The 26515-nt window shown below is 56.6% G+C and overlaps 1 protein-coding gene across 3 annotated transcripts in view; it reads right to left on the reverse strand.

Moving 5' to 3' along the window:
* PRKCZ (protein kinase C zeta) overlaps positions 1-26515 on the reverse strand; it is a 99176-nt gene that overhangs the window by 65855 nt on the left and 6806 nt on the right. For 2 of the 3 annotated variants that reach the window (XM_082404402.1, XM_082404401.1), the window contains exon 4: positions 24519-24569. In XM_082404402.1, coding sequence (XP_082260528.1) covers positions 24519-24569 — 51 coding nt within the window. Of the gene's footprint in view, positions 1-10008; positions 10313-24518; positions 24570-26515 lie in introns of those variants that run through there. The other variant, XM_082404403.1, reaches the window with a different exon arrangement.

A 26515-nucleotide genomic window follows, 5' to 3' on the forward strand; every position in this document is an offset into this window, starting at 1 on the left:
CATCATACATTTGCCCAGACACACAGAACGCACAGCACCACGAGTGACCCCCAGTGTGAATCACGGGCTCCGGGTGACGACATAGGTTCGTGGGTGGTAACAAGTGTACCCTCTGGTGGGTGCTTGGGGGCGGGGCGGGTATGGCAACTCCCTGTGTCTTCCTCTCAATTTTGCTGTGAACCTAGAACTGCTCTAGAACATAAAATCTTAATAAAGAGAATCAGAGAGAGGGTTGAGATGGTAATTTTTATACCATGTGTTATTTGGCCAGGGCTAACTGAAGATGTATCAGGGACGTGGGTGGACGCGGGGTGTCTGACGCTCGGGAGTCTGACCGGTCCCAGATGCTCCGCAGGGCGATGACCAGCGCCCCCGTCAGAGCTTTAAAGCATCATCACGTTTGTGGGTACAAACCTGCAGCAGGACTAGGGGCTGCTGGCAGTTCTGGGTGACGCGCTGTGCTTCACGCATTTACAGAAATACTGAGTCAAGTCATATATTTCAAGCATCTCTAAAAACTACAACATGAATGAAGATTACACAAAATTCATACAATGTGTGTCTACAGCGAGGACCTGGACAGCAAAATGGTAAATGCGTGATTATCATCTCGAAGAATCTGTAAGATGAGTCACTGTACAAGAAAATTTGAACTGTTCTGAAGTCTTACAGATCTTAAATGAAAGAAGCTGAGGTTTTTCCCAAATTTGAAAACAATCCTAAAAATTGACGTGATGTTTCCAATAATAATTTGTGAGGTCAAAAAGATTTTCTAAATGGCCAAAAAGTAAAATTTTGTCAACTATATGACAGGAAAGATGGAGGTAATTATCTTTGAGGTTTCTCTATAGGAAATATTGCAAAATTGTCATTTGAGAAGGCAATCAAAATGTTTGCAGCTAGAACATATTGGGAGAAACGTATTATAGAACCATGCCAAGCAGATATTTAATGGTGAGTCTAGTGATTTTTCTAGATTTTGGGATGCTGTCAGTATTTTAGAAGTTATCATTTATTTATATTTCTATTCTCATTCTAAATACATATACACGTGTATGTATAAAAGCAGACAAGAGTAAGAAAGTACGAGCAGAGAAGAATACGTGTACTAGGTTACTCTTTATGCAACAAAAAAGGGTAAATAACACACACACACACACACCTATTTTTACAAAACGAAACACAGGAAGAATAAGCCAAAAAAATTAATGAAATTGGGTGCACATGGGTCGAAGGTACGTGAACAGGAATCTTTGCACACAGTTTTTATTTTTGAATCATGTTCATGTGTTACACAACCCTTCTATAAAATAAACAAATAAGGATGAGGAACACACCCTAAAACTGAGTGCAGACAAGAATAAATAAACCCGACTGACTACTACATCGGCACAGCCGTGGGGACGATGACAACGGAACCTAGGTGAACCCCTGGGAGCCGCGCTCGAACTGAACCAGCGTCGGGGGAGCAGAGGCCAAGGACCAAGGCTGCCAGGGAACCGGGCCGGTGCGTGGGCAGCGAGCCCGAGAGGCACGGAGGCGGGCGGAGCCGCCGCAGCTCCAGCCCCGGTGGGAGCGCGAGGGTCAGAGCGCAAGCTCGGGTCCCACTCCCGGAAGTGAGGGGTGCACGGAGCCCAGCCCTGCTTCTAAAGGCCCTCCCCCACCCCGGGGAGGCCAGGTCCTCAGGACAACAGCAGCTCCAGGCTGGAAGCGGGACCGTGCTTGCTGACCCCAGAGGTGACCGTGCCAGAAAGTGGGGACGCCCTCAAACGCTGGTGGGAACGCGCCCCAAGCCGGCGGGAGCCGCTTCCCCAGGCTCTGCCGGCCAACTAGAGCCTCAAAAGGAATGACAGAAATGAATTTTAGGGCTTCCCTGGTGGCGCAGTGGTTGAGAATCTGCCTGCCAATGCAGGGGACACGGGTTCGAGCCCTGGTCTGGGAAGATCCCACATGCCGTGGAGCAGCTGGGCCCGTGAGCCACAACTACTGAGCCTGCGCGTCTGGAGCCTGTGCTCCGCAACAAGAGAGGCCGCGATAGTGAGAGGCCCGCGCACCGCGATGAAGAGTGGCCCCCGTTCGCCGCAACTAGAGAAAGCCCTCGCACAGAAACGAAGACCCAACACAGCCATAAATAAATAAATAAATACTTAAAAAAAAAAAAGAAATGAATTTTAATAAACTCACAATCTAGAAAACCCCTCAATGTCGTACCCCATGCGGGTAGGACGCTGTTTTTAAACAGGAAGGGGAGCAGGACGGCTCCTTCTTACAGCATAAAATGCCAACTGATATCGGAAGAGGGAGTGATGGAAAGAGAAAATGGCCACGGGAGCTCCACGACAGCAACAACCCTCCCACGGATGCCGACATCACGTGGGGGGACACGGGCCACAGGCTCCACCGCGGACCTACCCTCGTTCCGTGGACCTGAGAGGCGCCCGTGCTGGAAGCAGGACCGCTGGTGGGCGGCACTGGCTCGGAGAGGCAGCTCCGATGACAAAGGATTTGGAAAAAATGTGATCAACGAGAGCACAGTTTGGCGAGAGGCGAGGGTGTGTGTGGTCCGGGGGTCCGTTCTGAGACCCAAACGCTTTCAGGTGAGACGTGAAACGCTAACCCGGGAAGGAGGTGCTTAAGACCAGTGTCCATAGTGTGCCAACCCTCACCGCGGCTTCACATTCGGTCCTGTCACCATGGTCGGCGTGCTGCCCCTGCCCGCTGTCCGTGGGGCCGCTCCCGGGAGCCGCTCGCTACTTGGCTCCCCCACCGACCATCAAAGGCCACGGGTGCCACTCTGAAGGAGGCCGGCCCGGAGCCCGGGGACAGGTGGCACTTTCTGAGCTGCGGTCATCAACCAGCTGGGACCCGGTGTCCGTGTCACCCCGCTGACCTTCTCTGATGACCGCGTGTCTCCCCCAGCTCTGCCTGCGGTCGGATCACTGGGAGGCTGGGGGTTGGCCGCGATGGGAGCATTGACACCAGGGAGACTGGCAGAAGGGACACCAGCGTGAACGTGGCCTTTCCCAGCGCTCGGCTGCTGACATCACAAAACAGTCACTGGACGCTCAACCAGCGAACCTCACACACACGGGTCGGTTAGTTACAGTCTCCACATGAAGCCACCTTCCGCAGCGGCCAAGGTACACACGGCACCGGCGGACCTGCTCCTGGAGAGGTGCCACCTGCCGGGTCCGTCCTGAACGGCCGCTCGGCAGCCCCAGCCCCCCTGCGTGGTCACCCGCACGGGGTCCCCTCCCCAAACAGCGCCAGAGCGGGGGGCGCGGCCACCAAGGTTGACTGGAGCCACTTCCAGCTGCTCCGGGTCAGGCCCGACGGGTCAGCAGCCAGAAACACGCCTGGGCTTTCCCAGGGCAGCACTGCCGCGGCGTCCGTCCTGGGGCCTCACCTGGAGCCGCAATGGCTGGGGCTGGGCCTGTGTCACCATCACTGCTATATGGAAGGACAGGACGGAAGAGAACCGACCGTGCTCGCCGGGAAGATCCCGTGTCCGACGGCGGGAGCTGAGCCGCCGTAAGAGGCCGACCATCGCGCTGCCCTTCGTGCCCTCCTGCCCTCACCGTCTCTCCTGGGTGAAGGGACGGAGGGAAAGCCTGTGTCCCCACCTGTGGGGGTCAGAGATCCCCCTGCCTCACCGCCCACGGGGGCTCCAGGTCCACCTCACACCTCTGAGCCCCCAGCACCACCCTCTTGGGGGGCGGTCTGGCCCTCACGCTCCCCAGACCCACCTGAGGAGCTCCCAGGGGCCGAAGCTGGAACATTGTGGGCAACAAAAGAAGAAAGTCATATTGGATGAGACTCCCGGGTACAAAACTACCATCTGTGAGTCCAGACGGATATAAAGAAAGAAACGGAAGGGACATCAAACACCCCAGGCGGAGGAGTCCAGATAATCTACGCGGACGCCCCTCCCCTCCTGACGGGCTGTGCTGACAGCCTTCCTTCCCTCCTGACGGGCTGTGCTGACAGCCTTCCTTCCCTCCTGACGGGCTGTGCTGACAGCCTTCCTCAGAGGAGAGGATGAAAGGGAGAAAGAGGGATTCTGCAGGGGGACACCTGGCAGACACACCTCAGCCAGGTGAGCGAGGCCCTGTCACCTGGTGATGTGAGAGCAGGTGCCCCGACGTGACGTGATGAGAAGGGCGGCGCCTCCGTGGGTCCTCCCCAAGCCCCTGACCCCAGTCTAAGCGTGAGAAAAACATCAGACAAACCCCAACAGAGGGGCCGTCGACCAACACCTGGCCAGCACTCCTGCACACGGCCAAGGTCACAAAAACAAAGGGCATCTGAGGGCTGTCGCAGCCAGAGGAGCCCGAGGACACATGACGACTGAATGTCATGTGGGGTCCCGGGTGGGAAGAGGACACGAGGGGAAACTGAGGAAACCCGAGTGAGGTGGGGCTCGAGCTCGTGGACACGTGCCTACATGGCATCATTAGCTGTGACTGATGTGCACACTGGTGCTACCGGATCCCGTGCCACCGTCCCAATTCTCCCTAAACCCAAGCCTGTTCTAAAACATAAAGTCTATCAACTCACACGCACAGACCACTGCTGGGAAGCACCCGCGACGCGCCAGCCCTGCCACCTCCAGCTGCCCCTCGCCGGGGGCCACCCCACTCCACCCCGTTGTCAGCCCCCCATCCTCCGTCCCACGGTCACTCGGGCCCTCGGACAGGCTGATTCCAGATGCCCACGCTCGCCCACATCCACCTGCGAAGGCCTGTCCCAGTGCTGGTTCTCCTGCATAATTTAGCCATGGGAAAGAATCACCTACGTGGTATCCAGGTAAACACAGCAGCAGGAACACAATCATTTTCCTACGTTCCCTCCCAAGACCACAGTCGAAGGAAGAAAAGCACCGATAAACCCGTCACAGCAAAGAGGAGCCGGGGTGGGGGCGTGGGAGGAGGGGCACCACGTGGCACCCTGGGAGACGGGCGGCCGGCCGGGGGTCACAGGAGATGGGGTAGGGCGGAGCCCCCCAAGGCCGCAACTCAGAGGCTCCTGGTCTCTGAGGAGGAGACCCCTGGCCTCACCCTGGCGGCGGGCAGAATGAGGGCCCGGCCTGGGGGGGATGACGGCAGCCTGGTCACCCAGCTTGAGACCCCCGGCCTCCCAGGGGCAGCCCAGCCAGGACGCTGCACCAGTCATCCCCACGGGCAGGTGACCATGGGTCACCGGGGCTGGGGGAAACCTCCTAGCAAAACAAGCCAAGAAAAAGCACCTGGGTGGACACGCAGTGGGAAGGGCAGAAGAACACATTTAGAAGGAAGACATCAGCTCCTCCTGCACCTGCCCTGCTCTGCTCGGACCTGGCCGCGGGCGCCAGCGCCTCATTCACGCACCTGATTCTCGAAGTGGCGGGGACTCTCACCCACAATCACGCTCCGTTTACGAGGGTCTGAGCAGGGGCCTGACCCTTGCCAGAGAACCTGGACTTGGGCCCAGCCTGCGGGGGATGGACCCCAGCTCCACCAGGCACAGCTGTGTGCTTTGGGAAAATGACCTGACCTCTCTGTGCCTTGGGTGGCGTTCTCTCCACGGAACACAAACAATAATAGCAGGTACCCATAGGGCAGCGTGAGGATTAAAGGATTCATGCCTGCGAAGCCTTAAAGCCAGAGGAGTGCTCAGGGACTCACGCAGTCACTTTACACGATGGGGCCTCTTGCCACAATTAATAACCTCAAAGAAACACTGTGATCGTCCAGCTCTGAAACAAGAGCAGGACAGTCTATTCTAGAAAGGAACCTTCAGAGAACAAAACAGAGCTCTTGGAAGTTAAAAAACAAGGACAAGACAACACACTTAGTAGATGGTTTGGACAAGAAAAATTAAAGATATCGCCTAGAAAATAAAATAGAAGAAGTGGAAAATAAAAATCAGAGGACCAGTCCAGGAGTCCCAACAAACCATCAGTGGGAAGAGAAGGTAACAGAACCGTCAAAAGTGAACCATCAAAGAAATAACTGAACAGAACCTTCCCATCAGGAATGCCTTGAGTTTCCACGTTGAAAGTTCCAGCACAAGAGACAAAAAGGTCCACATCCAGGCACATCATCGTGAAACCTGAGAATATGGAAGACAAAAGTTCCCTGAAACTTTCAGCAGAAAAAAAAAAAAAGAAAAAAAAAACCCCCACAACAATCAAAATGGCCTCTGACTTTGCGATCAGACCAGAAACTAGTGGACCACAGTCGGTTCCTTCAAGGTGCCAAGGGGGGCGATTCTAACAGGCTTCCATACCCAGCTAAACTATCACCCATGTTCCGCTCAAGTAAAAGCACTTCCACTCCAGGTCTCAAAAGACTTACCTCCCACCCCCAACCCTGGGGCCCCTCTTTCAGAACGTCTCTGGAGGACATCTTAACCAGAGATGAAGCCAAGAAAGGGAACGGGGGAGCCAGGGATGGAGGCGGCGGGCAGAGCAGAACGGCAGGAGATCGTGGGATGAAGGCAAAGGGAGGTCCTGGGCGTGCTGCTCAGGGCCTGGGGGGCCCCGGGAGGGCTGTCCCTGTGCTGGGAAGATAACGGGCAAATATGAGGCAGGACTTCTAGAAAACTCCAAGAATGAAAATCCAGACAAGTATTAACAGCAAGAAAAACTACAAGTTGTACAAGACAGGAAATCTAATGCTGGTGGCTCATGACCACGAGATATAAACAGTCAATGACAAAACCACCCTACTGGGGGCAGAGGGAGGGAGGGAGGGAGAGCTGAGCTGACGTGTCCAGAGGCAGAGCGGAACAAGTAACGCCCCCAACGGAAAAGTGTGATCCGGAAGTCTGGAAATACATGCCAAGGGTGGCGGAGGGGTGGCGACACCTGTTCTCTCTCTTTAAACCACATGGACTATTCAACACCTTAAAATAGAAACACATAAAACTCAGAATTAAATCCAAGGTATGAAAACAATATACAACGCAAACTGTACACATGTGCACCTCCTGACCAGGACGGGATGCCCAGCCCCCCCATGTTTGACACAACCTTGTTCCATCCTCCCAACAAGCCCACATCACAGGTAAGGAAACAGGCGCAGGGCAGCGGGCCACAGGGCCACTTGACCAGGGCAGCCCTGGGATGCTGACCCCATCGCTCCCTCCCAGGTGCTCTTCGCCGCACCCACACACTGAGATGCTCCCCACTGCCACAAATCAACTTCTCTTAAACTTCCCACAGAAGAGACAGGCAAAAAAGCAAACTTTGAAAAGACCAGGGAGGGCTTCCCTGGTGGTGCAGTGGTTAAGAATCCACCTGCCAATGCTGGGCACACGGGTTCGAGCCCTGGTCGGGAAAGACCCCACATGCCGCGGAGCAACTAAGCCCATGCGCCACAACTACTGAGCCTGCGCTCTAGAGCCCGCGAGCCACAGCTACTGAGCCCGCACGCCTAGAGCCCGTGCTCCGCAACAAGAGAAGCCACCGCAATGAGAAGCCCGCGCACCGCAACAAAAAAGACCCAACTCAGCCAAAAATAAATAAATAAATAAACTTATCAAAAAATAAAAAAAAGACCAGGGACTTCCCTGGTGGCACAGTGGTTAAGAATCCGCCTGCCAATGCAGGGGACACGGGTTCGAGCCCTGGTCTGGGAAGATCCCACATGCTGCGGAGCAACTAATCCCGTGCACCACAACTACTGAGCCTGTGCTCTAGAGCCCACGCGCCACAACTACTGAGCCCACACGCCACAACTACTGAAGCCCGCGCACCTAGAGGCCGTGTTCTGCAACAAGAGAAGCCACTGCAATGAAAAGCCCGCGCACCCCCATGAAGAGTAGCCCCCACTCGCCGCAACTAGAGAGAGCCCACATACAGCAATGAAGACTCAATGCAGCCAAAAATAAATAAATTAATTAATTAATTAAAAAAAAAAAAGACCAGACACATGCAAACTACCGAATTAAACAATCAAATGCAAATTCAGGGTCCCCTCCACCCCAGCCCCCAGCATCGCGTGTACAATCTCCTGTTCACCCAATAAATGATCATGGACTGAAATGAAGCTGAAACAGCCTCCACAGCTGTCAGACCACGGTTCGGCACCTTTGAAATAACTACCGAGAAAGGCTCCTTAGTTGTCAACTCGGCATCCTTGCCTCTCCTGATCTGGAACCTCTCTTGGAGGAAACAGGTACCCACCAGCTCATGGTTCGGCTACCTGGGGGGGATCAGAACCCGGCTGGGCCTGGGTGGAGGCCTCAGAGACACGGAGGAAAAGCAGCCAGGCATGAACGAGGTGGCCTACTCTACATTTTAGGATGATTCTAAAAATAAACCGCCACGTCCAGATACACGGCGGGGATTTTGCGGTGCCACCTCCTGAACGCATGATGTCAGCCATGATTTCGTGACCAAAACAACTCAAACACTGGGCAAGTAACTGGTTCAGATGGCTGATTTTGGACAAAGCTTTTCCTGCCCCTCCCACAAAGCAACGAGCTTTTATGGACAGAGAGCCTGCTTGGTGCCCACCCCTGGGCTGGGAGCCGGGGACCCCACGAGAGCATGAAATGCCCATCCGACCCTTGTGGAGCCGTAGCCCCAAGTGCCACTTGCCCTGCAAGAGTGGAGGGAAAAGACGAGCAAAGGTCCAGCGGCAGCAGGGATCCACCAAGGGGGGGGGGCCAGACCCGCCGGCCCCCAAACGCGTCTTTCCCAGAGAGCGAGGCAGGGAAACATGGAAAAGAATCGTTCTCTGTTCTTTGATGTAAACAGAGACACGACACCCGGAAAGAGGGCTGGTCCTCCGCGGGGTTGGGAGTCGCTGGGCCCTGGCTCTGACGGGCAGCGCTCAGGGCGTCCTCCTCCCCCCACGGCAGCCCCGTGACAGCCCCACGACGGCAGGAAACAACTGCTCCCCAGGCCTTCGGATGCTCAGTGGGGTCTGGAGCCTGAGCCAGCCGCTCGCCGACCGGAGCTCCAAGGAGGATGGGCCTCCCGAGGGTTGGACTGCCATGGGATCCGCTCCGTCCTGGGGGGTAAATGCAGCCCCCCCCCAACTGCTCAAATGTTAAAGGGAACAAGACGGGAACACGGGGAGCTTCTGAAGCAGGACGTCTCCGCAGGGACCACAGACGACCCTGACGGGGCCCCCAGGTCGGTGCCCAGCGAGGGGGGCGGAGGGTGACATCCGCCCGGAGGGGCTCCCGGACGCTCCGTGTGACCGACTGATGAATAGGCAGCCCTGGCAGTAAAGTCTGGAAGGTTACGGAGCTCACACTCCTTACGTAACTGCCAGCAGCTCTGAACTTTGTGAAGGCGGCCCGTCGTGGCTGACGCAGCAGAGACAGGAGAGTGGTGAAGCCACACGGATACAGGTGGGCCCTGCCACTGCCCCACCTGGCAGCACCAACACAGGATGGCTGTGGCTTCGGGGGCGTTCACTCCTCCCACCTGTCCCCCATTCACGGCTTTGACTAAACCCAGCCGAGACCCCGAGGCCCGGAAGCCACGTCCTGGGTTTTCGGGCAGCGTGTCTGCCCTGAGGGTCCCACCAGCCCTGCACGGGCAGCGTGTGATCGCGTGAAAGGAAAGAGGCCAAGACATCCCGAAGAAACTATGACACAGCTAATTTCTGCTCCTTGGCCGGTACACGTGTGCGCCAACACCCGCTCCATCTCCCTTTCCCGTGCACCCCTCCAATGCACCCTACGTTCTGTGATTCTAGGATCCAAAACAAATGAGTCACCCCCGCGTCCCAGGCTGGCTGCAGGGTGGCCGGTATTTCAACAGTCCTGCTCCTGGGGGAGGGGCGGCTCTGCCAGAGCAGCCTCCCCGTCACCCCAGCACCGGCCACACGGTGGGGAACCCACCGCCCAGCAGCCCACCCACCCTGCTCCCCACCAGCCTGGGTGGGCGGGGGCTGCCTGCTGGTGTTTTTGGTTTTTACAAAAACACCTTTTGCAAAATGGACGTCAGAAAAGCACCCACATCCCCACCTCCCCGCGAGCTACGTGCAGCCCCGGGGTGTCCGAGTCTACCTCCAGCCATGTCAGAACAGGGACCCGGCCGCCGACCTCCCAGGCCCGGGCGGAGAAGCCAGACGCCGACACGACCTGCCTGCCCTCAACGCGGAGCCGGAGCCGGAGCCAGGACCGCCGGGGCTGCGGGAGCACAGCCGCTCTGCGCATGGGGCTCAGGGCTGGGAAACAGGTGCCGGCCGCGGGCAGCCTGGGCAGCCGGGGGCCCCGGGCGGCCCCATCGTGGCGCTGCCCACACGCAGGCGGCAGCAACGCGGAGCGGAGAGCAGGCAACACACACGCACGCTCGCTCCAGACCCTCCGCCGCTGAGCCCCGGCAGCAAAACTCCCAGGGAGAGAGCAGGGCCCCCGGCCAGGCTGCCACACGAAAACGAGGCTGCTCCCAGAGCCAACCAGCCGCGCGGCCGGGCCTCGGTCACGTACCGTCCGATTTCAGGGGCAGGTTTCCTCCCCACCCACCCCTCCCCCCGCATCAGCCGCATCCCTCGCTGGGCACGCTCCCCTGGGGCTTGTTTTTCTAAAACCTGTCACCCCTCGGCGCTGCTCCCCCTGCGCACTCGGAGCTGCTGCGGCCACGTCCCTGCCCGGGGCCGGTGGCACCGGCGCGCCTGTGTTTGGAGCATCTGTGCGGCAGGGAGGCTGCAGGCCGGGCGCCACACGGCCGAGACGCGGACCATCGCGGCTGCCCCGCCGGGAGATGCGCATCACTTACCGGGCTTTCTTCCCCTGCCTCCTCGGCCGGATCCTTTATGCTCTACGGAGCAGTGGGCATGAAAGGAGGCATCCTCCTTCCCTGAACGCGCCGACGCTGCCCCCTGCTCCCCTTGGACCCGACAATAGGCAAGGGGGGCTCACACACCAGGGCAGATATTTAAAGGAAGGCTGGCCGGCCTGTCCCCCGCCTCTCACATCCCTGCCTCCTCATGTCTCCAGGCCCGGGTGGTACCCGGCTCCCCTGGGAAGCTGGAGCCGGCAGCTGAGGCACCAGCTAAAACACGGCCTGGATGTCGAGGAGCTGACGTCACAGGACCACAAGCATCTCTGCACTGAAATGGACCTGAAGGGAGCCCGGGGCAGCGGCTCGGCCTCCCGGAGCTGCTCAAACGCAGCGTCCGTGGGGAACAGAGCCCGGCGGGGCCTGGGGCCGCCACATCAGGCTCACCGGCCGGGATGCGGGGACGCAGCGGCCACCAGAGTGCGGGTGACCTCCGACCTGCATCGCTGAGGCCAACAATGGGTCCAGCGTAGATGCTCACGGGTCCCAAGCCCTGGGCACCGTGGCCCGGCGGGAGGGGAAGGAGAGAAGGCCTGGCTCCGGTCAATGAAGCAGCGAACCCAGGTCAGGAGGTGTGTCTTGGTGCTGCTGCTACTCTGGGGGGGTTGGCGGGGGCCAGCGGGAAGGGCAAAAATGGGGGAACCGAGCTCCCAAGGAGGCGAGTATCGGGGTGACCAGCCTGGAACCGCACCTGCTCCAGCCTGAGGCGGGAGGTGGCCCCCCCCACGCGGCCTGTGTCATGCCGGCCGCGGTCAGAGTGGACCCCGGACCTCCGACACCCGCCCCAGGCCCCACCACACCCGGCATCCAGCCCTGGCCGGCTTCTCCCTCCAATTCCAAAATCACGAGGGGACTCGGCCCACCTCCCTGGAGCCCCCAGTGCTTGTGCTGAGCCTGCGTGGCCAGGCTTCACGCTGGGGGCACGGAAGATGCTGGAAACTTCCCTCCCCCACCCTCAGGCCGGCACGTGTGCTGGGGAGGCGAGCGGCCCCGGCCCCGGCTTCCCTCCTCTGATCGGTTCTAGGCAGGCAGCCGGCTCAGGAGCCTGCGCTTTCCCGTGTTCCCGACACAGAGTCCGCGCCAAAGCTCTGGGGGTCTGGACTCCAGCTCCTTCCCTTGCTCCTGCCTGAAGTCACCTTGGAGCTTCTCTGACCCGGCGTCGAGTGGCCGTGCGAGAGTGTTTGAAACTCAGTACAACTCCAGAAGCGCCACTGGAGTAGAGGGTCCCCAGAAGCCGTGAAAGTATCCATCGATAACACCTCGTGGTAGCACCGCCCTGCTCCCCCGTTGCCGCACCGGGGCTGCTTTCACACCACACGGCAGCTGAGAGCCCAAGACAAAGGCTAAATGGCCCAAAGAGCCCAAAATATTTATCGTTTGGCTTTTACGGGAAAAGTTGGCATAACCCTAAGACTATAAAATCATAAAATCGCGGAACCATCACATCTACAGTGGGCTTCGATGGGAAATGCAAGTGTACCCTGAGTCCAAGGGGAAAACCCGCCTAAGATGAGCTTTTGGTGTCACAGCTGCTGCCCTCCAGCCATCTCTCCTCCAGTCATTCCAAACATCCAGCTTTGCAGAACTCTAGAAACCCCAAGCTGAAGCGGGAGACTGTTCATTTTACTGGAAGTCCATCTTAGGTGGAAAAGTAGCTGTTCCAGGTTACTGCAAATAATTTGAGACAAAGCTGAAGGAAACTGGATTTTTTTCTTTTTTCTTTTTTTTTTTTTTGGTCACTCTGCGGGGCTTGCTGGATCCTAGTTCCCCGACCAGGGATCAAATCCGGGCCCCAGCAGAGTCCTAACCACTGGACCGCCACGGAATTTCCTGAAACTGGATTTTTAATAAAACGGTACACACACCTATAAACACCAGGGAATAACAGGCGTCCGTTCTCCTGGAAGGATTCGGTGGTCACCGGGCCACCCACGCCTGCTCAACCACCCGGCCCACCCCCAGCCCCCCACCCACGCTGGGCCTCGTTCTCGTCCTCTCACTCTGAGGACGCTGGGTGGCCCTGAGCACACGACAGAGGCAACTTCCCCGCCCTTGATCCACCAGCGGGGGCAGGGGAGGCGGCGAGCTGGGTACTCAGCCTGTTCCCGGAGCCCTTCTAGCGCTGCTAGTGCCCACACAGCACCCAAGGGGGCGGTCACTCCAGACCCCTTTCACAGCAGGGGAAACCGAGGCACAGGAAGCTGCCCCACCTGCCCGGAGCCGGGGTTTGGACCCAGCAGCACGGCGGCACCGCCCTCTGGGCTCTCACAAACACACGCGCGTTCAGGAGCCGCCACTGCCGCACGGAGCGACCCCTGGTTTCCCTGGGTGGGTCATGGCTGCGGGAGACGTGCCCCAGCCAAGGCCGCTCCAGGACCAGCTCTGCTTCTGGGCGGTCGCCCAGCGTGTGTCCGGGAAGCACGCGAAGCTTCAGAGCCAGAGAACAGGCGGGACAGCAGCTCCGGGCACACCGGGTGGGAGCGTGAACAAGAGGCGGGTGGGCAGGGGGCCCAGCCTGAGCCCCCTCCTCTCCCACAGCCCCTGGCGGGGATGCCCCCTTCCTCTGCAACCCACCGTGGCCCCTGCAGCCCGTGGCTGTCCCCACCAGCCCCAACCCGGCCCCACTCCGTGGTCACCACTCCTCTGGGCTTCTGGACCTACGTGCCCAGGTGAGAGCCCAGGTGAGTCTCCCTTCCGCTCACTCCCCCATAGGCTGACTCGCATGTATCCAGGTACTTGCCTTTAACACCTCAGGCTGTGAAAGCTTTCTTGCCCCAGAACAGAAGAGGAAATGGCCTGGGGCCCAGCTTCAGGGAGAGCAGGGCCAAGCTGTCATCCCCACCCCGCTGCCACTGACTGGGAGTAAGAGGGCTTCGAAAGCCCCCAAAGGCCCGGGGCTCCTGACAGGTGAGGAAGCCTGGCCCAGCCCACAGGGGCCGGCACGGGGCACAGCTGCAGACAAAGCCAGCAGTCAAGCACCCTCCTAGACCTGAGGGGTGAGGCTGGACAGGCTCCTGGCCCAGAGACAATCTCCCCGACCCTGGCGGTCCTGCCCTGGGTGCCAGGCTTGGCCCCAGAGCCACACAAGGGCCACCCAGGTGACAAGCAGGGTCCTCTGCAGCACCGCCTGCCCCCCAGAACGTGGGGCGCCTCTCCCCGGGAGCGGGCTGGAGAGGGGTTCCTACACCAGCCAGCCCACCCAACAGTCCAGGGACGCCTCTGTCGCTTGAGCGTGTGGACAGGCCAGGACCGATGACACGAAGCACACAGGCTGCCAGCGTCAGGTCCCCAGGACCTCGCAGGACACCGTTGGCTTTTAAGACGGGATCCAGCACCAAACCCCCAGATTTGCATTTTCTCCGAGGCCTTTAAGGACTGAGAAGCCCGGCTGAGTCCAGACCCGCCAGCCCTGCCCCGGCCGGATCCTGGTGTTGACGCTGCAGCCCTCCTTCCCACACCCCTTCCCGGGGGTCACCCGAGCGCCCGCAGTGTCCACGGCTAACTCTGTGTGACAGGGCCTCCAACGAGACTCCTCCCCCAGGAAGCCCTCCTGGGGCCAACTCACTACCCACAGGGACACTCCCGAGTGACAGAGAGAGCTTCGTTTATTGCGTTTATCCTGCCCTGTAAGTGCCCCCAACTGTCCTTTAAAACACACTCAACAACCACTCGCTCCATGATGGTCTCAGCGCTTTACAAACAGTGTCTGATTCACAGTCCCATTACCGCATTTTCCAGGTAAGGAAAGGCAGGAGCTAAACGGGTCTGTCGTCTGCTCCACTGGCAGAGCCGCGGCTGCTGCCTGGACACCTGCCTGATTCCCAGTGAGCCACACACACAGTCACTACCCGCACCTTCCCAGGGAGGCCACTCCACCCCTCGGCCGCCCTGCTGGGGGCTCGCTCCAGCTGACAATCACCCCCAGCCCCCCAGGCCGGAGTCAGGTCCCTAGGAAGAGCCCCTGCGGAGGAGGGGCCAGCAGGAGTGGCCAACAGGGGTCCGGTCACATTGAGGGGAGTGCGGCCAGATGTTAAGGACAGCAGCTGTCAGAGGGGGCCGACGGGGCAGTGGGCAACAGGACCCCACTGTCCTTGGGAGAAGGGCTGAAGGTCTTGGCCACGCTTAGCCCCTGCTGGGCCTGCTCCCTGCGGGAAGACCCACGGACATGCCACCCAGACCCACAATCTGTGCGCAAGAAGCCGGCCCAGGCGATGCACCTGACCGCCAGCCTGGCCGCAGCACAAACTTCAGCCCACAGGTCCCCGTCCCCCACACTTCTTGCAGTGACCCCGTGTCAGGAGGGGGGCTGGTGTGAATCCACCTCCCACCGCCCGACCCAGGGTCCCACCCCTCAGAGCTCCGCACGGGACCCCGACCCGAACACTGCGAGGGCCCTGGGCTCCCTGCAAACCTGCACAGTGTCTGCCGCAAAGCTCCACGCCAGAGGCCCGCAGGGACCCTGTGCAGAGGTCACCTCCCGGGGGAAGACCACACCCACAGGGTGCGGGGGGGATTGGACCACCCACCGCCCCACGAGGAGACTGGGCAATCGGACCTGAGTGTAGTGGATTGCAGGGGGCTGGGGGCTGGCCCCTGAGACATGTCCACGTCCTAGACCCTGGAATCTGCAGATGGGACCTTACCCAGAAAAGGGTCTTCACAGACGTGAGGAAGTAAGGGGCTTGAGATTATCTTGGGTTACCTGGGTGGCCCTAAATACAATGACATGTCCTTGTAAGAAGAGGAGGAAAGACAGGCGGACACAGAGGGGAGGTGCCCATGAAGCCGGAGGGAGGAGTGGGCGGCCAGAAGAGCCAGACCTTTCTCCCCCGTAGCTCCCACTGCAGACTCCGTCTCCTGCTGTTCTGAGCTCGGGGTACCAGGTCGCACAGCCCCAGGACCTAACACGCCCAGCAGCACCGCACACCCCCAAGTCCCCGCTGCCCTGCGCCAGGCCTCTCCCTCCTGTCGGGCCTCGGGGCTGCGAGGACAAGTGGCCCAGCAGAGTCTAGAGCAGGCCGTCCAGTGGGCACTCAGGGACCCTGCCCGGAAGGGGCTGGCCGCCTGCTGGCCCTGCGCCCGCCCTTCCTGATGGGGGTGGGACGGCAAAGGGAAGGCGAGGAGGGTCCCTGACGGGATCCCCGCACAGCGCCCGGGTGTGACCCTGATGCCCACTGCGGCAATCCCGGCAGGGACCAGCCTGCTGTCTGTCACCGTGACTGTCTGCTCTGGAGGAGCCGCGGCCCAGGCCCGTGTGCGGCGCATTCTCCGCGTCCCCGCGCCCCCAGGTACGACATCTGCTGCATCTCACAGGCTCCCTGGGTCCCGCTGCCCGAGGGGCAGAGCAGAGACCTGGGTTTGCTGCATCTCGGGCCCGAGAGCTTTGGCCACTCATGTGGTGAGAGAGGAGACGCATCCAGCCAGACACCCAGGCCGACACCACCTGGGACACAGCCGTACGTTCTAGACGGATCAAAGACCAGAATGCAAGAAACGAAATATTTCTTCCATTTGGGGGAGCCAGAAAGGAAAATGAGAAACAGGTTTGAACGCACAGAAATCAAACATGAACGCCTCCGTGTGAGCAGAGGCAGGACAGTGACAGAGGAGGACCCCCAGCAGGATGGACAAGGCACAGAGGGAGTCCCGTGAGGTCACAGAGCCCCTCTGTGCTGCCACCGCCCCGTGCTTGGTCCTGGGCTGCCCGGCGCCCTTGCCCAGAGCCAGCAGGTGGCCCTCCCTCAGGCCCCAGTGCTGCCACGTCATTCCTGGACTCCAGTAAGCCACCCAGAGCCACCAGTGGCCACCAGCTGCAGGTCCCGCCTGCCCCGGGGACGTCACCAGCCAGCCCAGCTCTCCCCACAGCGCCCCGGAAGGCCCTGGAAGGGTGCTTCCGGTTGGTGGGAGGGAGCCTCCCGGGTCTCCCAGCTGCCATCAGGCCCCTGTTACCGACAGCAGGGAGCGCGGCCTCCCAGCTGAGCCGACGGCACATTCACCTCCGGCGCCTGCACCTCGCGGGCAATGCAGGGCAACCAAGCTCCGCTTGCGCAGGACGCGGAACCGGACAGAAGCCAGAGCCCTTTGAGGTGGGGCGCCTCCCGGGCCCTGCTGACAGTTCATTCTGATGATGCTGCAACATACACAGACTCGAAAAATTCTTTGTGCTGTGGCCAGAACAAAATGACCAATTCAGTATCTTAAAAACCTATAATCTGTGCATGAATGTCCACAATAGCCAAGACGCAGAAACAACCCGATGTCCAACAACAGGTGAATGGATACATAAGATGTGACAAAACACCCAAGAGGGGGACTTCCCTGGTGGCGCAGTGGTTAAGACTCTGCCCTCCCAACCGTCAGGCCACATGGCAAGTCTCAATCGATTTTAAAGGACAGATATCATACAAAATATCTTCTCCGACCACAGCAGGATCAAGTTAGAAATTAACAAGAGGAGGAAAACTGGAAAATTCACAAATGTGTGGAAATTAAACGACACACTCTTAAACAATGGATCAAAGGAGAAATCACATTGTAAATTAGAAAATACTTAAAGACAAATGAAAACAAAAACACAACATACCCAGACCTGAGGGATGCAGAGAAAGCGAAGCTAAGGGAGAAATTTACAGCTATAAATGCTTTCCTTAAAAAGTAAGAAAGCTCTCGGGGCTTCCCTGGTGGTGCAGTGGTTAAGAATCTGCCTGCCAACGCAGGGGACACGGATTCTAGCTCTTGTCCGGCAAGATTCCACATGCTGTGGAGCAGCTAAGCCCGTGCGCCACAACTACTGAGCCCACGTGTCTCAACTACTGAAGCCCGCGCACCTAGAGCCCGTGCTCCACAACAAGAGAAGCCACCGCAATGAGAAGCCCGCGCACCGCAACGAAGAGTAGCCCCCGCTCGCCGCAACTAGAGAAAGCCCGCGCTCAACAACAAAGACCCAACGCAGCCAAAAATAAATTAATTAAATAAACTTTTTTAAAAAAGTAAGAAAGATCTCAAACCAACAGCCTAACTATACAACTTAAGAAACTAGAAAAACAAACCCAAAGCTAGAAGGAAATAATAAAGATTAAAGCAGAGATAAACAAAACAGAGAATAATCAGTGAAACCATTTTTGTTGACAAGATCAACAAAATTGACAAACTTTTAGCTAGATGGACTAAGAAAAAAAAAGAAAGGCTCAAATTACTAAAATAAGAAATGAAAGTAGGAACATTACTACTGATTTCACAGAAGTCAGTAAGAGAGTACTATAAACAACTGTACACCAACAAACTGGATAACCTAGATGAAATGCACAAATTCCTAGAAACACAGAATCTACCAAGACTAAATCACTAAGAAACAGAGAATCTGAATAGACCTATAACTGGTAAGGAGAGTAAATCAGTAATAAAAAAAAAAAAAAAGCTCCCCGACAAAGAACAGTCCTGGACCTGACAGCTTCACTGGTGAATTCTACCAAATATATAAAGAAGAACTAACACCAATTCTTCTCCAACTTTTCCAAAAAACTGAAGAGGAGGGAACATTTCCTAACTCATTCTAGGAGGTCAACTTACCCTAACACCAAAGCAAGGCAAAGATACTACAAGAAAAAACGACGAAGGACCAATGTCCCCTAAGAATACTGACACGAAAATCCTCAACAAAATACTAGCAAACCAAATTCAGCAGCATATTAAAAGGATTATGCACCATGACCAAGTGGGATTTATTCTTGGAATAAAAAGATGAACAATCAATGTGATGAATCACATTAACAGAACAAAAGAAAAACATGGGATCATATCAATGGATGCAGAAAAGGCACTTGACAAAGTAGAAAATCCTTTTACCATAAATACATTCAACAAACTAGGAATAGGAGGTACCTGGTATGTTTTTTCCCATACTACCAAGCTATTAACTCAATTCTGACACCATCTCCCTGCAGGTAGCGTCAGATCCCACAGGTAAGGGCTCAGTCCTGCAAGACTGCCCACCACCCCACTTCAGATGCCAATTGCCAGTCCAGGTTGACACCTGTGCTTCTGACCCACGGCTATAGGTGGGAGGCTCACCACCCCCTCCTCAATTCGATTAATTTGCTAGAGCAGCTCACAGAACTCAGAGAAACATTTAACTTCCCAGATTAATTCAGGAACAGCCAGAAGGAAGATGCACGGGGCGAGACACGGGGAAGGGGCGCGGAGCTTCCACGCTCTCCAGGAGCCACTCCCCCCAAATCTGACCTGAGAGCTCTCTGAACCCCATCCTTTTGGGGTTTTATGGAGGCTTCACTGCGTAGGCACAATTGATTAAATCATTGGCCGTTGGAGATTAGTTCAACCTCCTGCCCCTCACCCCTCCCTGGAGGTCAGGGGGTGGGACTGAAAGTTCCAAGCCTCTAATCTCTTAGTCTTTCCAGTGACCAGCCCCATCCTGAGGCTATCAGGGCCCCCACCCTTAAATCACCTCCTAATGAATGACAAGACACTCCTATCACTCAGGAAATTCCAAGGGTTTTAGGAGCTCCTCGCTGTAAACTAGGGACAAGGACCACATACATTTCTCATACGCTAGAAGGAAACCAGGAAACCACCTCAATACAAGAAAAACCATACACGAAAAACCCACAGCAAACATCACACTCAATGGTGAAAGACTGAAAGCTTTTCCTTCAAGATCAAGAACAGACAAGGATGCCCACTATCACCATTTCTATTCAACAGAGTACTAGAGGTTCTAACCAGAGCATTCAGGCAAGAAAAAGAAATAAAAAGCATATAAATTGAAAAGGAATAAATAAATTATCTCTGTTCACAGATGACATAGAGAACTGATTCCACAAAAACGTTGTCAGAACAAACAAATTCAGCAAGATAGCAGGGTACCAAGTCAACACATAAAAATCAGTTGCATTTCTATATCCTCACAATGAACAACCCAAAAACGAAATTAAAAACACAGTTCCATTTATGTTAGCATCAAGAATAAAATACTTAAGAATATATCTAACAAGGAAGTGATAGATTGTACACTGAAAACTATAAAACAGTGCTGAAAGAAATTAAACAAGACATAAATAAGTAGAATGACATCTCATGTCTATGGATTAGGACTAACACCAATTCTTCTCCAACTTTTCCAAAAAAATATTAATATCTTAATATTGTTAAGATATCAATACTACCCAAAGTGATCTAAAGAGTCAATGCAATCACTACCAAAATCCCAATGATGTTTTTTTGCAGAAAAACATCCTAAAATTCTTATGGAATCTCAAGGGACCCAGAATAGCCAAAACAATCTTGAAAAAGAACAAAGCTGGAGGACTCACACTCTCTGATTTCAAAACTTACTGCAAAGCTACAGTAATCAAAACTGTGGTACTGGCATAAAGACAGACATATAGACCAATGGGATAGAATAGAGAGCCCAGAAATAAACCCTCACACATATGGTCAAATGATTTCCAGCAAGGGTGCCAAGACCATTCAACCGGGAAACGACAGTCTTTTCAACAAATGGTGTTGCGAAAACTGGATATTCACATGCAAAAGAACAGAGTTGGACCCTCATCTAACATCATATGCAAAAGTTAACTTAAAATGCAGCAAAGACCCCAAACGTAAGATCTAAAACTATACAACTCTTAGAAGAAAACAAAGGACAAAAGCTTCCCAACATGGGATTTGGCAATGATTTCTTGGATATGACACCAAGGCACAGGCAACAAAAGAATAAATAGACAAATTGCACTTCATGAAAATTTTATAATTTTGTGCACCAAAAGACACCATAAACAAAGTTAAACAAACAAAAAAAAACCTCACAGAATGGGGGAAAATGTTTGCAAATCATATATCTGATATGGGGTTAATATCAGAATATGTAGAGAATTCCTAAAACTCAACAGCAACAAAACAAACAACCCAATTCAAAATGGGCAAAGAACTTGAGTAGACATTTCTCCGAAGAAGACATACACGTGGCCAACAAGCACATGAAAAGAGGCTCAACATCGCTAATCATTAGGGAAATGAAAATCAAAACCACAGTGAGATGTCACCTCACACCCACCAGGATGGCTACTATCAAAAAACCAGAAAACAACAAGCATTGGTAAAAATATGGCGAAATTAAAACCACTGTGCACTGCTGGTGAGAACGTAAAACGGTGCTGCCACTGTAGAAAACAGTATGGCAGTTGCTCAAAAAATTAAAAATAGAACTACCATATGACCCAGCAATTCCATTATTGCATGCATACCCAAAAGAATTGAAAGTAGGGTCTCAGAGATATTCCTACACCCATGTTCATAGCAGCATTATTCAGAGTAGCTAAAACACAGAAGCGACCCAAGTGTCCATTGTCAGATGATGGATAAACAAAACGTGGTCCATCCATACAACGGACTATCATTCAAACTTAGAAAGGAAGGAAATTCTGACACCTGCTCCAACGTGGATGGACCCTGAGGACACGATGCCGAGTGAAATAAGCCAGACACAAAAGGACACATTCTGTGTGATCCCGCTTCTGTGAGGCCCCTGGAGGAGCCACACTCACAGAGACAGAAAGTAGGAGGGTGGGGCCGGGGCTGGGGGAGGGGTGGGGAGTGAGTGTCTCAGGCGCGCAGGGCAGAGCGTCGGTTTGGGAAGATGAGAAAGTTCTGGAGACGGATGGTGATGATGGCTGCACAACAATATGAATTCAGTTTATATCAATGAACTATACACTTAAAAATGGTTACGATGATAAATTTATTTTATGTGTATTTCACCGTGATAAAAAAATTGGGGGAAAAAAAAAAGGATTGAAGTTCTGATACACGTTACAACACGGATGAAGTTCACAAACAACACGCTAAGAAGCCAGTTACAGAAGACCACACATCATATATTGCATTTACATGAAATGTCTACACCGGGTAACTCCGTAGAGATGGCGCAGTTCGGTGGCCGTTGGGCGCTGAGCAGAGGACCTGTGACGGCTCGTGGGCACGAGGTTTTCTTCCTGAACATGTTTCAGAAACGGCAGAGGTGGTGAACCTACTAAATGCCACTGAATTGTTCAGTTTAAAGTGGTTAAAATAGCACATCTTATGTTAGGTGTACTTTACACCACTTTTTAAAAACCCTATAGAACCGATTAAATTCAGGGTGACAACCTGCACAGAAGGTGCTGGAAGGGGCTTTGCTGCCACGAACACAGGCCCGGCCGGACATGCCCAGGCATGACCTCGAGGCTGCATCTCTGCCGTGTGTCCCTGTCTGGCTACCGCCCGTCAGACCCGCCAGCATCTGCATGCGGTCCTGACCTGGGTCAAGGGTGCCATTTGTCCCACCAGCCTGACCCTTCTCACTCGCCCGGCCTTGGCAGTGAACACCAACGCTCACGCAGGTGCCAGGATCATGCCTGCACCCAGGCCATCGGGGGACCAGCGCAGGGCCGTCCTAACTGTCCAAGGTCAGCGTCACGATCAAGCTGGACGAGCAGAGCCGGGGAGGGGACGATACCCCCACCCTCCGTCCACCCCACCCTCCACCGGCCGGCCGCGGAAAGGCTGCTGGAATGTTCCAACAAAAGCGAGTGGCCCGGAGCTCGGAGCCGCCCCTGGTGAGCATCTCAAGGACCTGCTTGCGAGTGGGGATGGCCCCACATTCTCCGCATTCCCCCGCGGTGATGCAGCCCCTGCCCACGCGTCAGCCCACGTCACCCTCCGGCAGAGACCCCATGACCCCCACGACCCCAGGAGGGCTCCGCATCGGCTGTGCCGACCCCCATCACCATCCCCTACATGAGGCCCCAGACAGGGCGGCATCCACACGGGGATGAAGCCAGGAGGGCACTGAGTCGGGGACAGAATGGACAGGCCCGAGGCCCTCGGGGCGGCGCTGCCGGGGCCTTGGCCTGAGCTGATGGCTGGGCAGCCGGAGACCAAGATGCAGAGATGCTTGGGCGACCCCCGCACCGCGGGCCAGCACGGGCTGCTGGCGACGGCTCTGGGCAGACAGACAGCCTGTCACTGTGGTTGAGAACCATCAAGGGGGCAAAGAAACGAGCTGGGGGACCCCTCGTACAGAGCACAGTGGAGGGAACCCTCCTTCCAGCAGGAAGGTCTACCTTATTTTATCCTTTTATGTCTGAAAAGACAACGTGAACTATCAAAAGTGTGCCCCTTCCGTGAGACGTGGGTACCCCGGGGCGGGGGGTCACGGGGAGGGGCAGCCCCGCGGGGGATGAGGACCCCTGGGAGGCCCACCCGCCTCCGAGCCCCCCACCGACGAGCTCCTCTCTGGCCACCTGGGGCTCCTGCGGGTGGGCTTCTGCGCGTGGGGTCTGCTCCCAGCTGGCCGCACTCCCCACCCCCTCAGTGTCCTGCCTTGACCCACGTCCTGGCAGGTCCAAGGGCCGCTCGCAGCGAAACCGCACATGCGCACAGGAGCCTGCTGTCCTGGACGGGGCGGGCGGCGGCCAGAAAGTCTTACCCGTGGGACTGACTCCCCACCACCCGCCTTCTCAGGGCGGCTTCCAGGTCTCAGAAGCTCCAGGCTCGTCCCCCACCTCTGGCTTTATCTACCCCCGGCGGACATCTGCCTCCCAGCCAGGACGCGCTGGGACTCCTCACTCTCCCCCCAGCCTTCCCACACCTGCCCCTCACGTCCGCCCCCCGGGGCAGCACCTCCCGCCGGCCCCTGGGCTGCTGCGGCCTCTTCAGGCTGCCTGCTCCACTCCTGCCAGGACTCCGCGATCGGGATGTCTCCATGGCCTTGCTGACTGCTCCTCCAGGGTCCCCTGTTCTCTTTGGGAGACCCCAGGGCCCGGCCCTCATCACTGGCCACACCCTCCGTGGCCTCAACAGCCTTCTCTATGCTAAGGGTTCCCAAATCTCTCTTCAGCCCCGACTGCTCCCCGAAATGCAAGACTCACGCACCCAAGTGCCCACTGAACAGCTTCACTGGGTCTGACAGACCACAGACAGTCCGGCCTCTGCTCAAATCCGCTCCCACCCCACACAGGACGCTGCTGGCACCCAGAGGCCAGGCCCAGGGACCTGATCCGGAGCCCGCCCTGGGACCCCGGCTGGCAGGAGGCTGAGCCAAGTCCCCCTAACTGGACAAGCGGCCACCGTGGTCCAGAGCCCCTCAGCACCAGGCCAGGGCCCGAGAAGGGTCTGGTGATGGGTGTCAAGTTTCTCTATGCCCCACCCAGTGGGGGCCCTGCCCTGAAAGACGAGGCAGGCACACTGTTCAGGGTTGGGGGCCTCCGGGGCGTGGTCAGAAGCTCTCCTCTGACCCACGGCCCCTGGGACTCCATCTCCAACCAACAGACCTGCAGTGGAGGAGGAACGGGTGCCTCCCTGGGGGACCCAGGAAGGACTGGGAGGGGCCGATGACCAGGTCTGGGGGTGGCCGCAGCGGGGACAGACACACGGGAGCAGTGTCCAGCCATCCCAGCCAGGGCCCTTCCCGCCGGGGACATCAGGGCTTCTCCTGGGCTTTACCTCATGGCACCACTGACCAAGCCGGTGCCCTGTCGGATGGTGGATACATCCCTAGCCAAGGGCGAGGACACCAGTGAAAACCCCACACGAGGCCACACCAGCTGCCCACTCTGCTTTCAGACACTTCGCGAGGAGCACCTAAGCCTCGGGCCGCCAAGCTCCATCCTCCGCGCCTTGCAGAGCAGACACGTCAACCCATCACCGTGACACACGTCATGGGAGAGGCGGTACTCACTGTCTTCTCCCGGACAGGGCATGCCTGGCTCCTCGGGGATGCTGGGGAAAACTGCACAGAGAGAGAGAGAGAGAGAGCGTGTCAGTGCCCACTGCGGCCTCGTCACAAGTCCTGCTTGGAGTCAGGCTGCCGGCAAAGCCCCCGCTGCGATGAGGGCCTGCTCTTGGGAGATGCTCATTAAGGCAAGACCTTGGAAACCCAGCGCATCGATGTGTGCCAAACTCCCTGTGATGAGACACGGAGCTGCACGGAAAAATCCAGGGGAAAAAGCAACCAGAGGGGTCCCGAGAGCAGAGCCGTCCCAGAGGGACGCCTGACGTGTACTAAGTCCACATGGCCCGAGAGCAGAGCCGTCCCAGAGGGACGCCTGACGTGTACTAAGTCCACATGGCCCGAGAGCAGAGCCGTCCCAGAGGGACGCCTGACGTGTACTAAGTCCACATGGCCCGAGAGCAGAGCCGTCCCAGAGGGACGCCTGACGTGTACTAAGTCCACATGGCCCGAGAGCAGAGCCGTCCCAGAGGGACGCCGGACGTGTACTAAGTCCACATGGCCCGAGAGCAGAGCCGTCCCAGAGGGACGCCGGACGTGTACTAAGTCCACATGGCCCGAGAGCAGAGCCGTCCCAGAGGGACGCCTGACGTGTACTAAGTCCACATGGCCCGAGAGCAGAGCCGTCCCAGAGGGACGCCGGACGTGTACTAAGTCCACATGGCCCGAGAGCAGAGCCGTCCCAGAGGGACGCCGGACGTGTACTAAGTCCACATGGCCCGAGAGCAGAGCCGTCCCAGAAGGACGCCTGACGTGTACTAAGTCCACATGGCCCGAGAGCAGAGCCGTCCCAGAGGGACGCCTGACGTGTACTAAGTCCACATGGCCCGAGAGCAGAGCCGTCCCAGAGGGACGCCTGACGTGTACTAAGTCCACATGGCCCGAGAGCAGAGCCGTCCCAGAGGGACGCCGGACGTGTACTAAGTCCACATGGCCCGAGAGCAGAGCCGTCCCAGAGGGACGCCGGACGTGTACTAAGTCCACATGGCCCGAGAGCAGAGCCGTCCCAGAGGGACGCCGGACGTGTACTAAGTCCACATGGCCCGAGAGCAGAGCCGTCCCAGAGGGACGCCGGACGTGTACTAAGTCCACATGGCCCGAGAGCAGAGCCGTCCCAGAGGGACGCCTGACGTGTACTAAGTCCACATGGCCCGAGAGCAGAGCCGTCCCAGAGGGACGCCGGACGTGTACTAAGTCCACATGGCCCGAGAGCAGAGCCGTCCCAGAGGGACGCCTGACGTGTACTAAGTCCACATGGCCCGAGAGCAGAGCCGTCCCAGAAGGACGCCGGACGTGTACTAAGTCCACATGGCCCGAGAGCAGAGCCGTCCCAGAAGGACGCCGGACGTGTACTAAGTCCACATGGCCCGAGAGCAGAGCCGTCCCAGAAGGACGCCTGACGTGTACTAAGTCCACATGGCCCGAGAGCAGAGCCGTCCCAGAAGGACGCCTGACGTGTACTAAGTCCACATGGCCCGAGAGCAGAGCCGTCCCAGAAGGACGCCTGACGTGTACTAAGTCCACATGGCCCGAGAGCAGAGCCGTCCCAGAAGGACGCCTGACGTGTACTAAGTCCATATGGAAATGGGAAAGAACCGAAATTCCCTTGAAAACTGACTTCTGAAAGCACATTTCGTTCCACTTCTTTACACTCAAAATGGAGTTCAAAATTAGGCATGTTAAAATATACCCTGGGTTTCCACAATAAGTTACTAGAAAAAAAAGTTAAACGTATTAAAACCTAGCTAAAATGACCTCTTTCTTAATCTAGAAAATAGAGTGAATTTTGAAAGTACCAAACCTTTCACTGTCGAGTCAACACAGACGTGCTAACGACCACCATGCAGTGGACGAGAGTAGGTTTGACATTTAATCCACATTCATACAAAGGGCTACAAAAACTAGGTATTTTAACCAACCACTAGTCCAGCGTCAGAGAGAACGAT

The sequence above is a fragment of the Balaenoptera borealis genome (genome assembly GCF_965194805.1).
Source record: "Balaenoptera borealis genome assembly, chromosome: 1".
In the NCBI taxonomy this organism is placed as follows: Eukaryota; Metazoa; Chordata; class Mammalia; order Artiodactyla; family Balaenopteridae; genus Balaenoptera; species Balaenoptera borealis.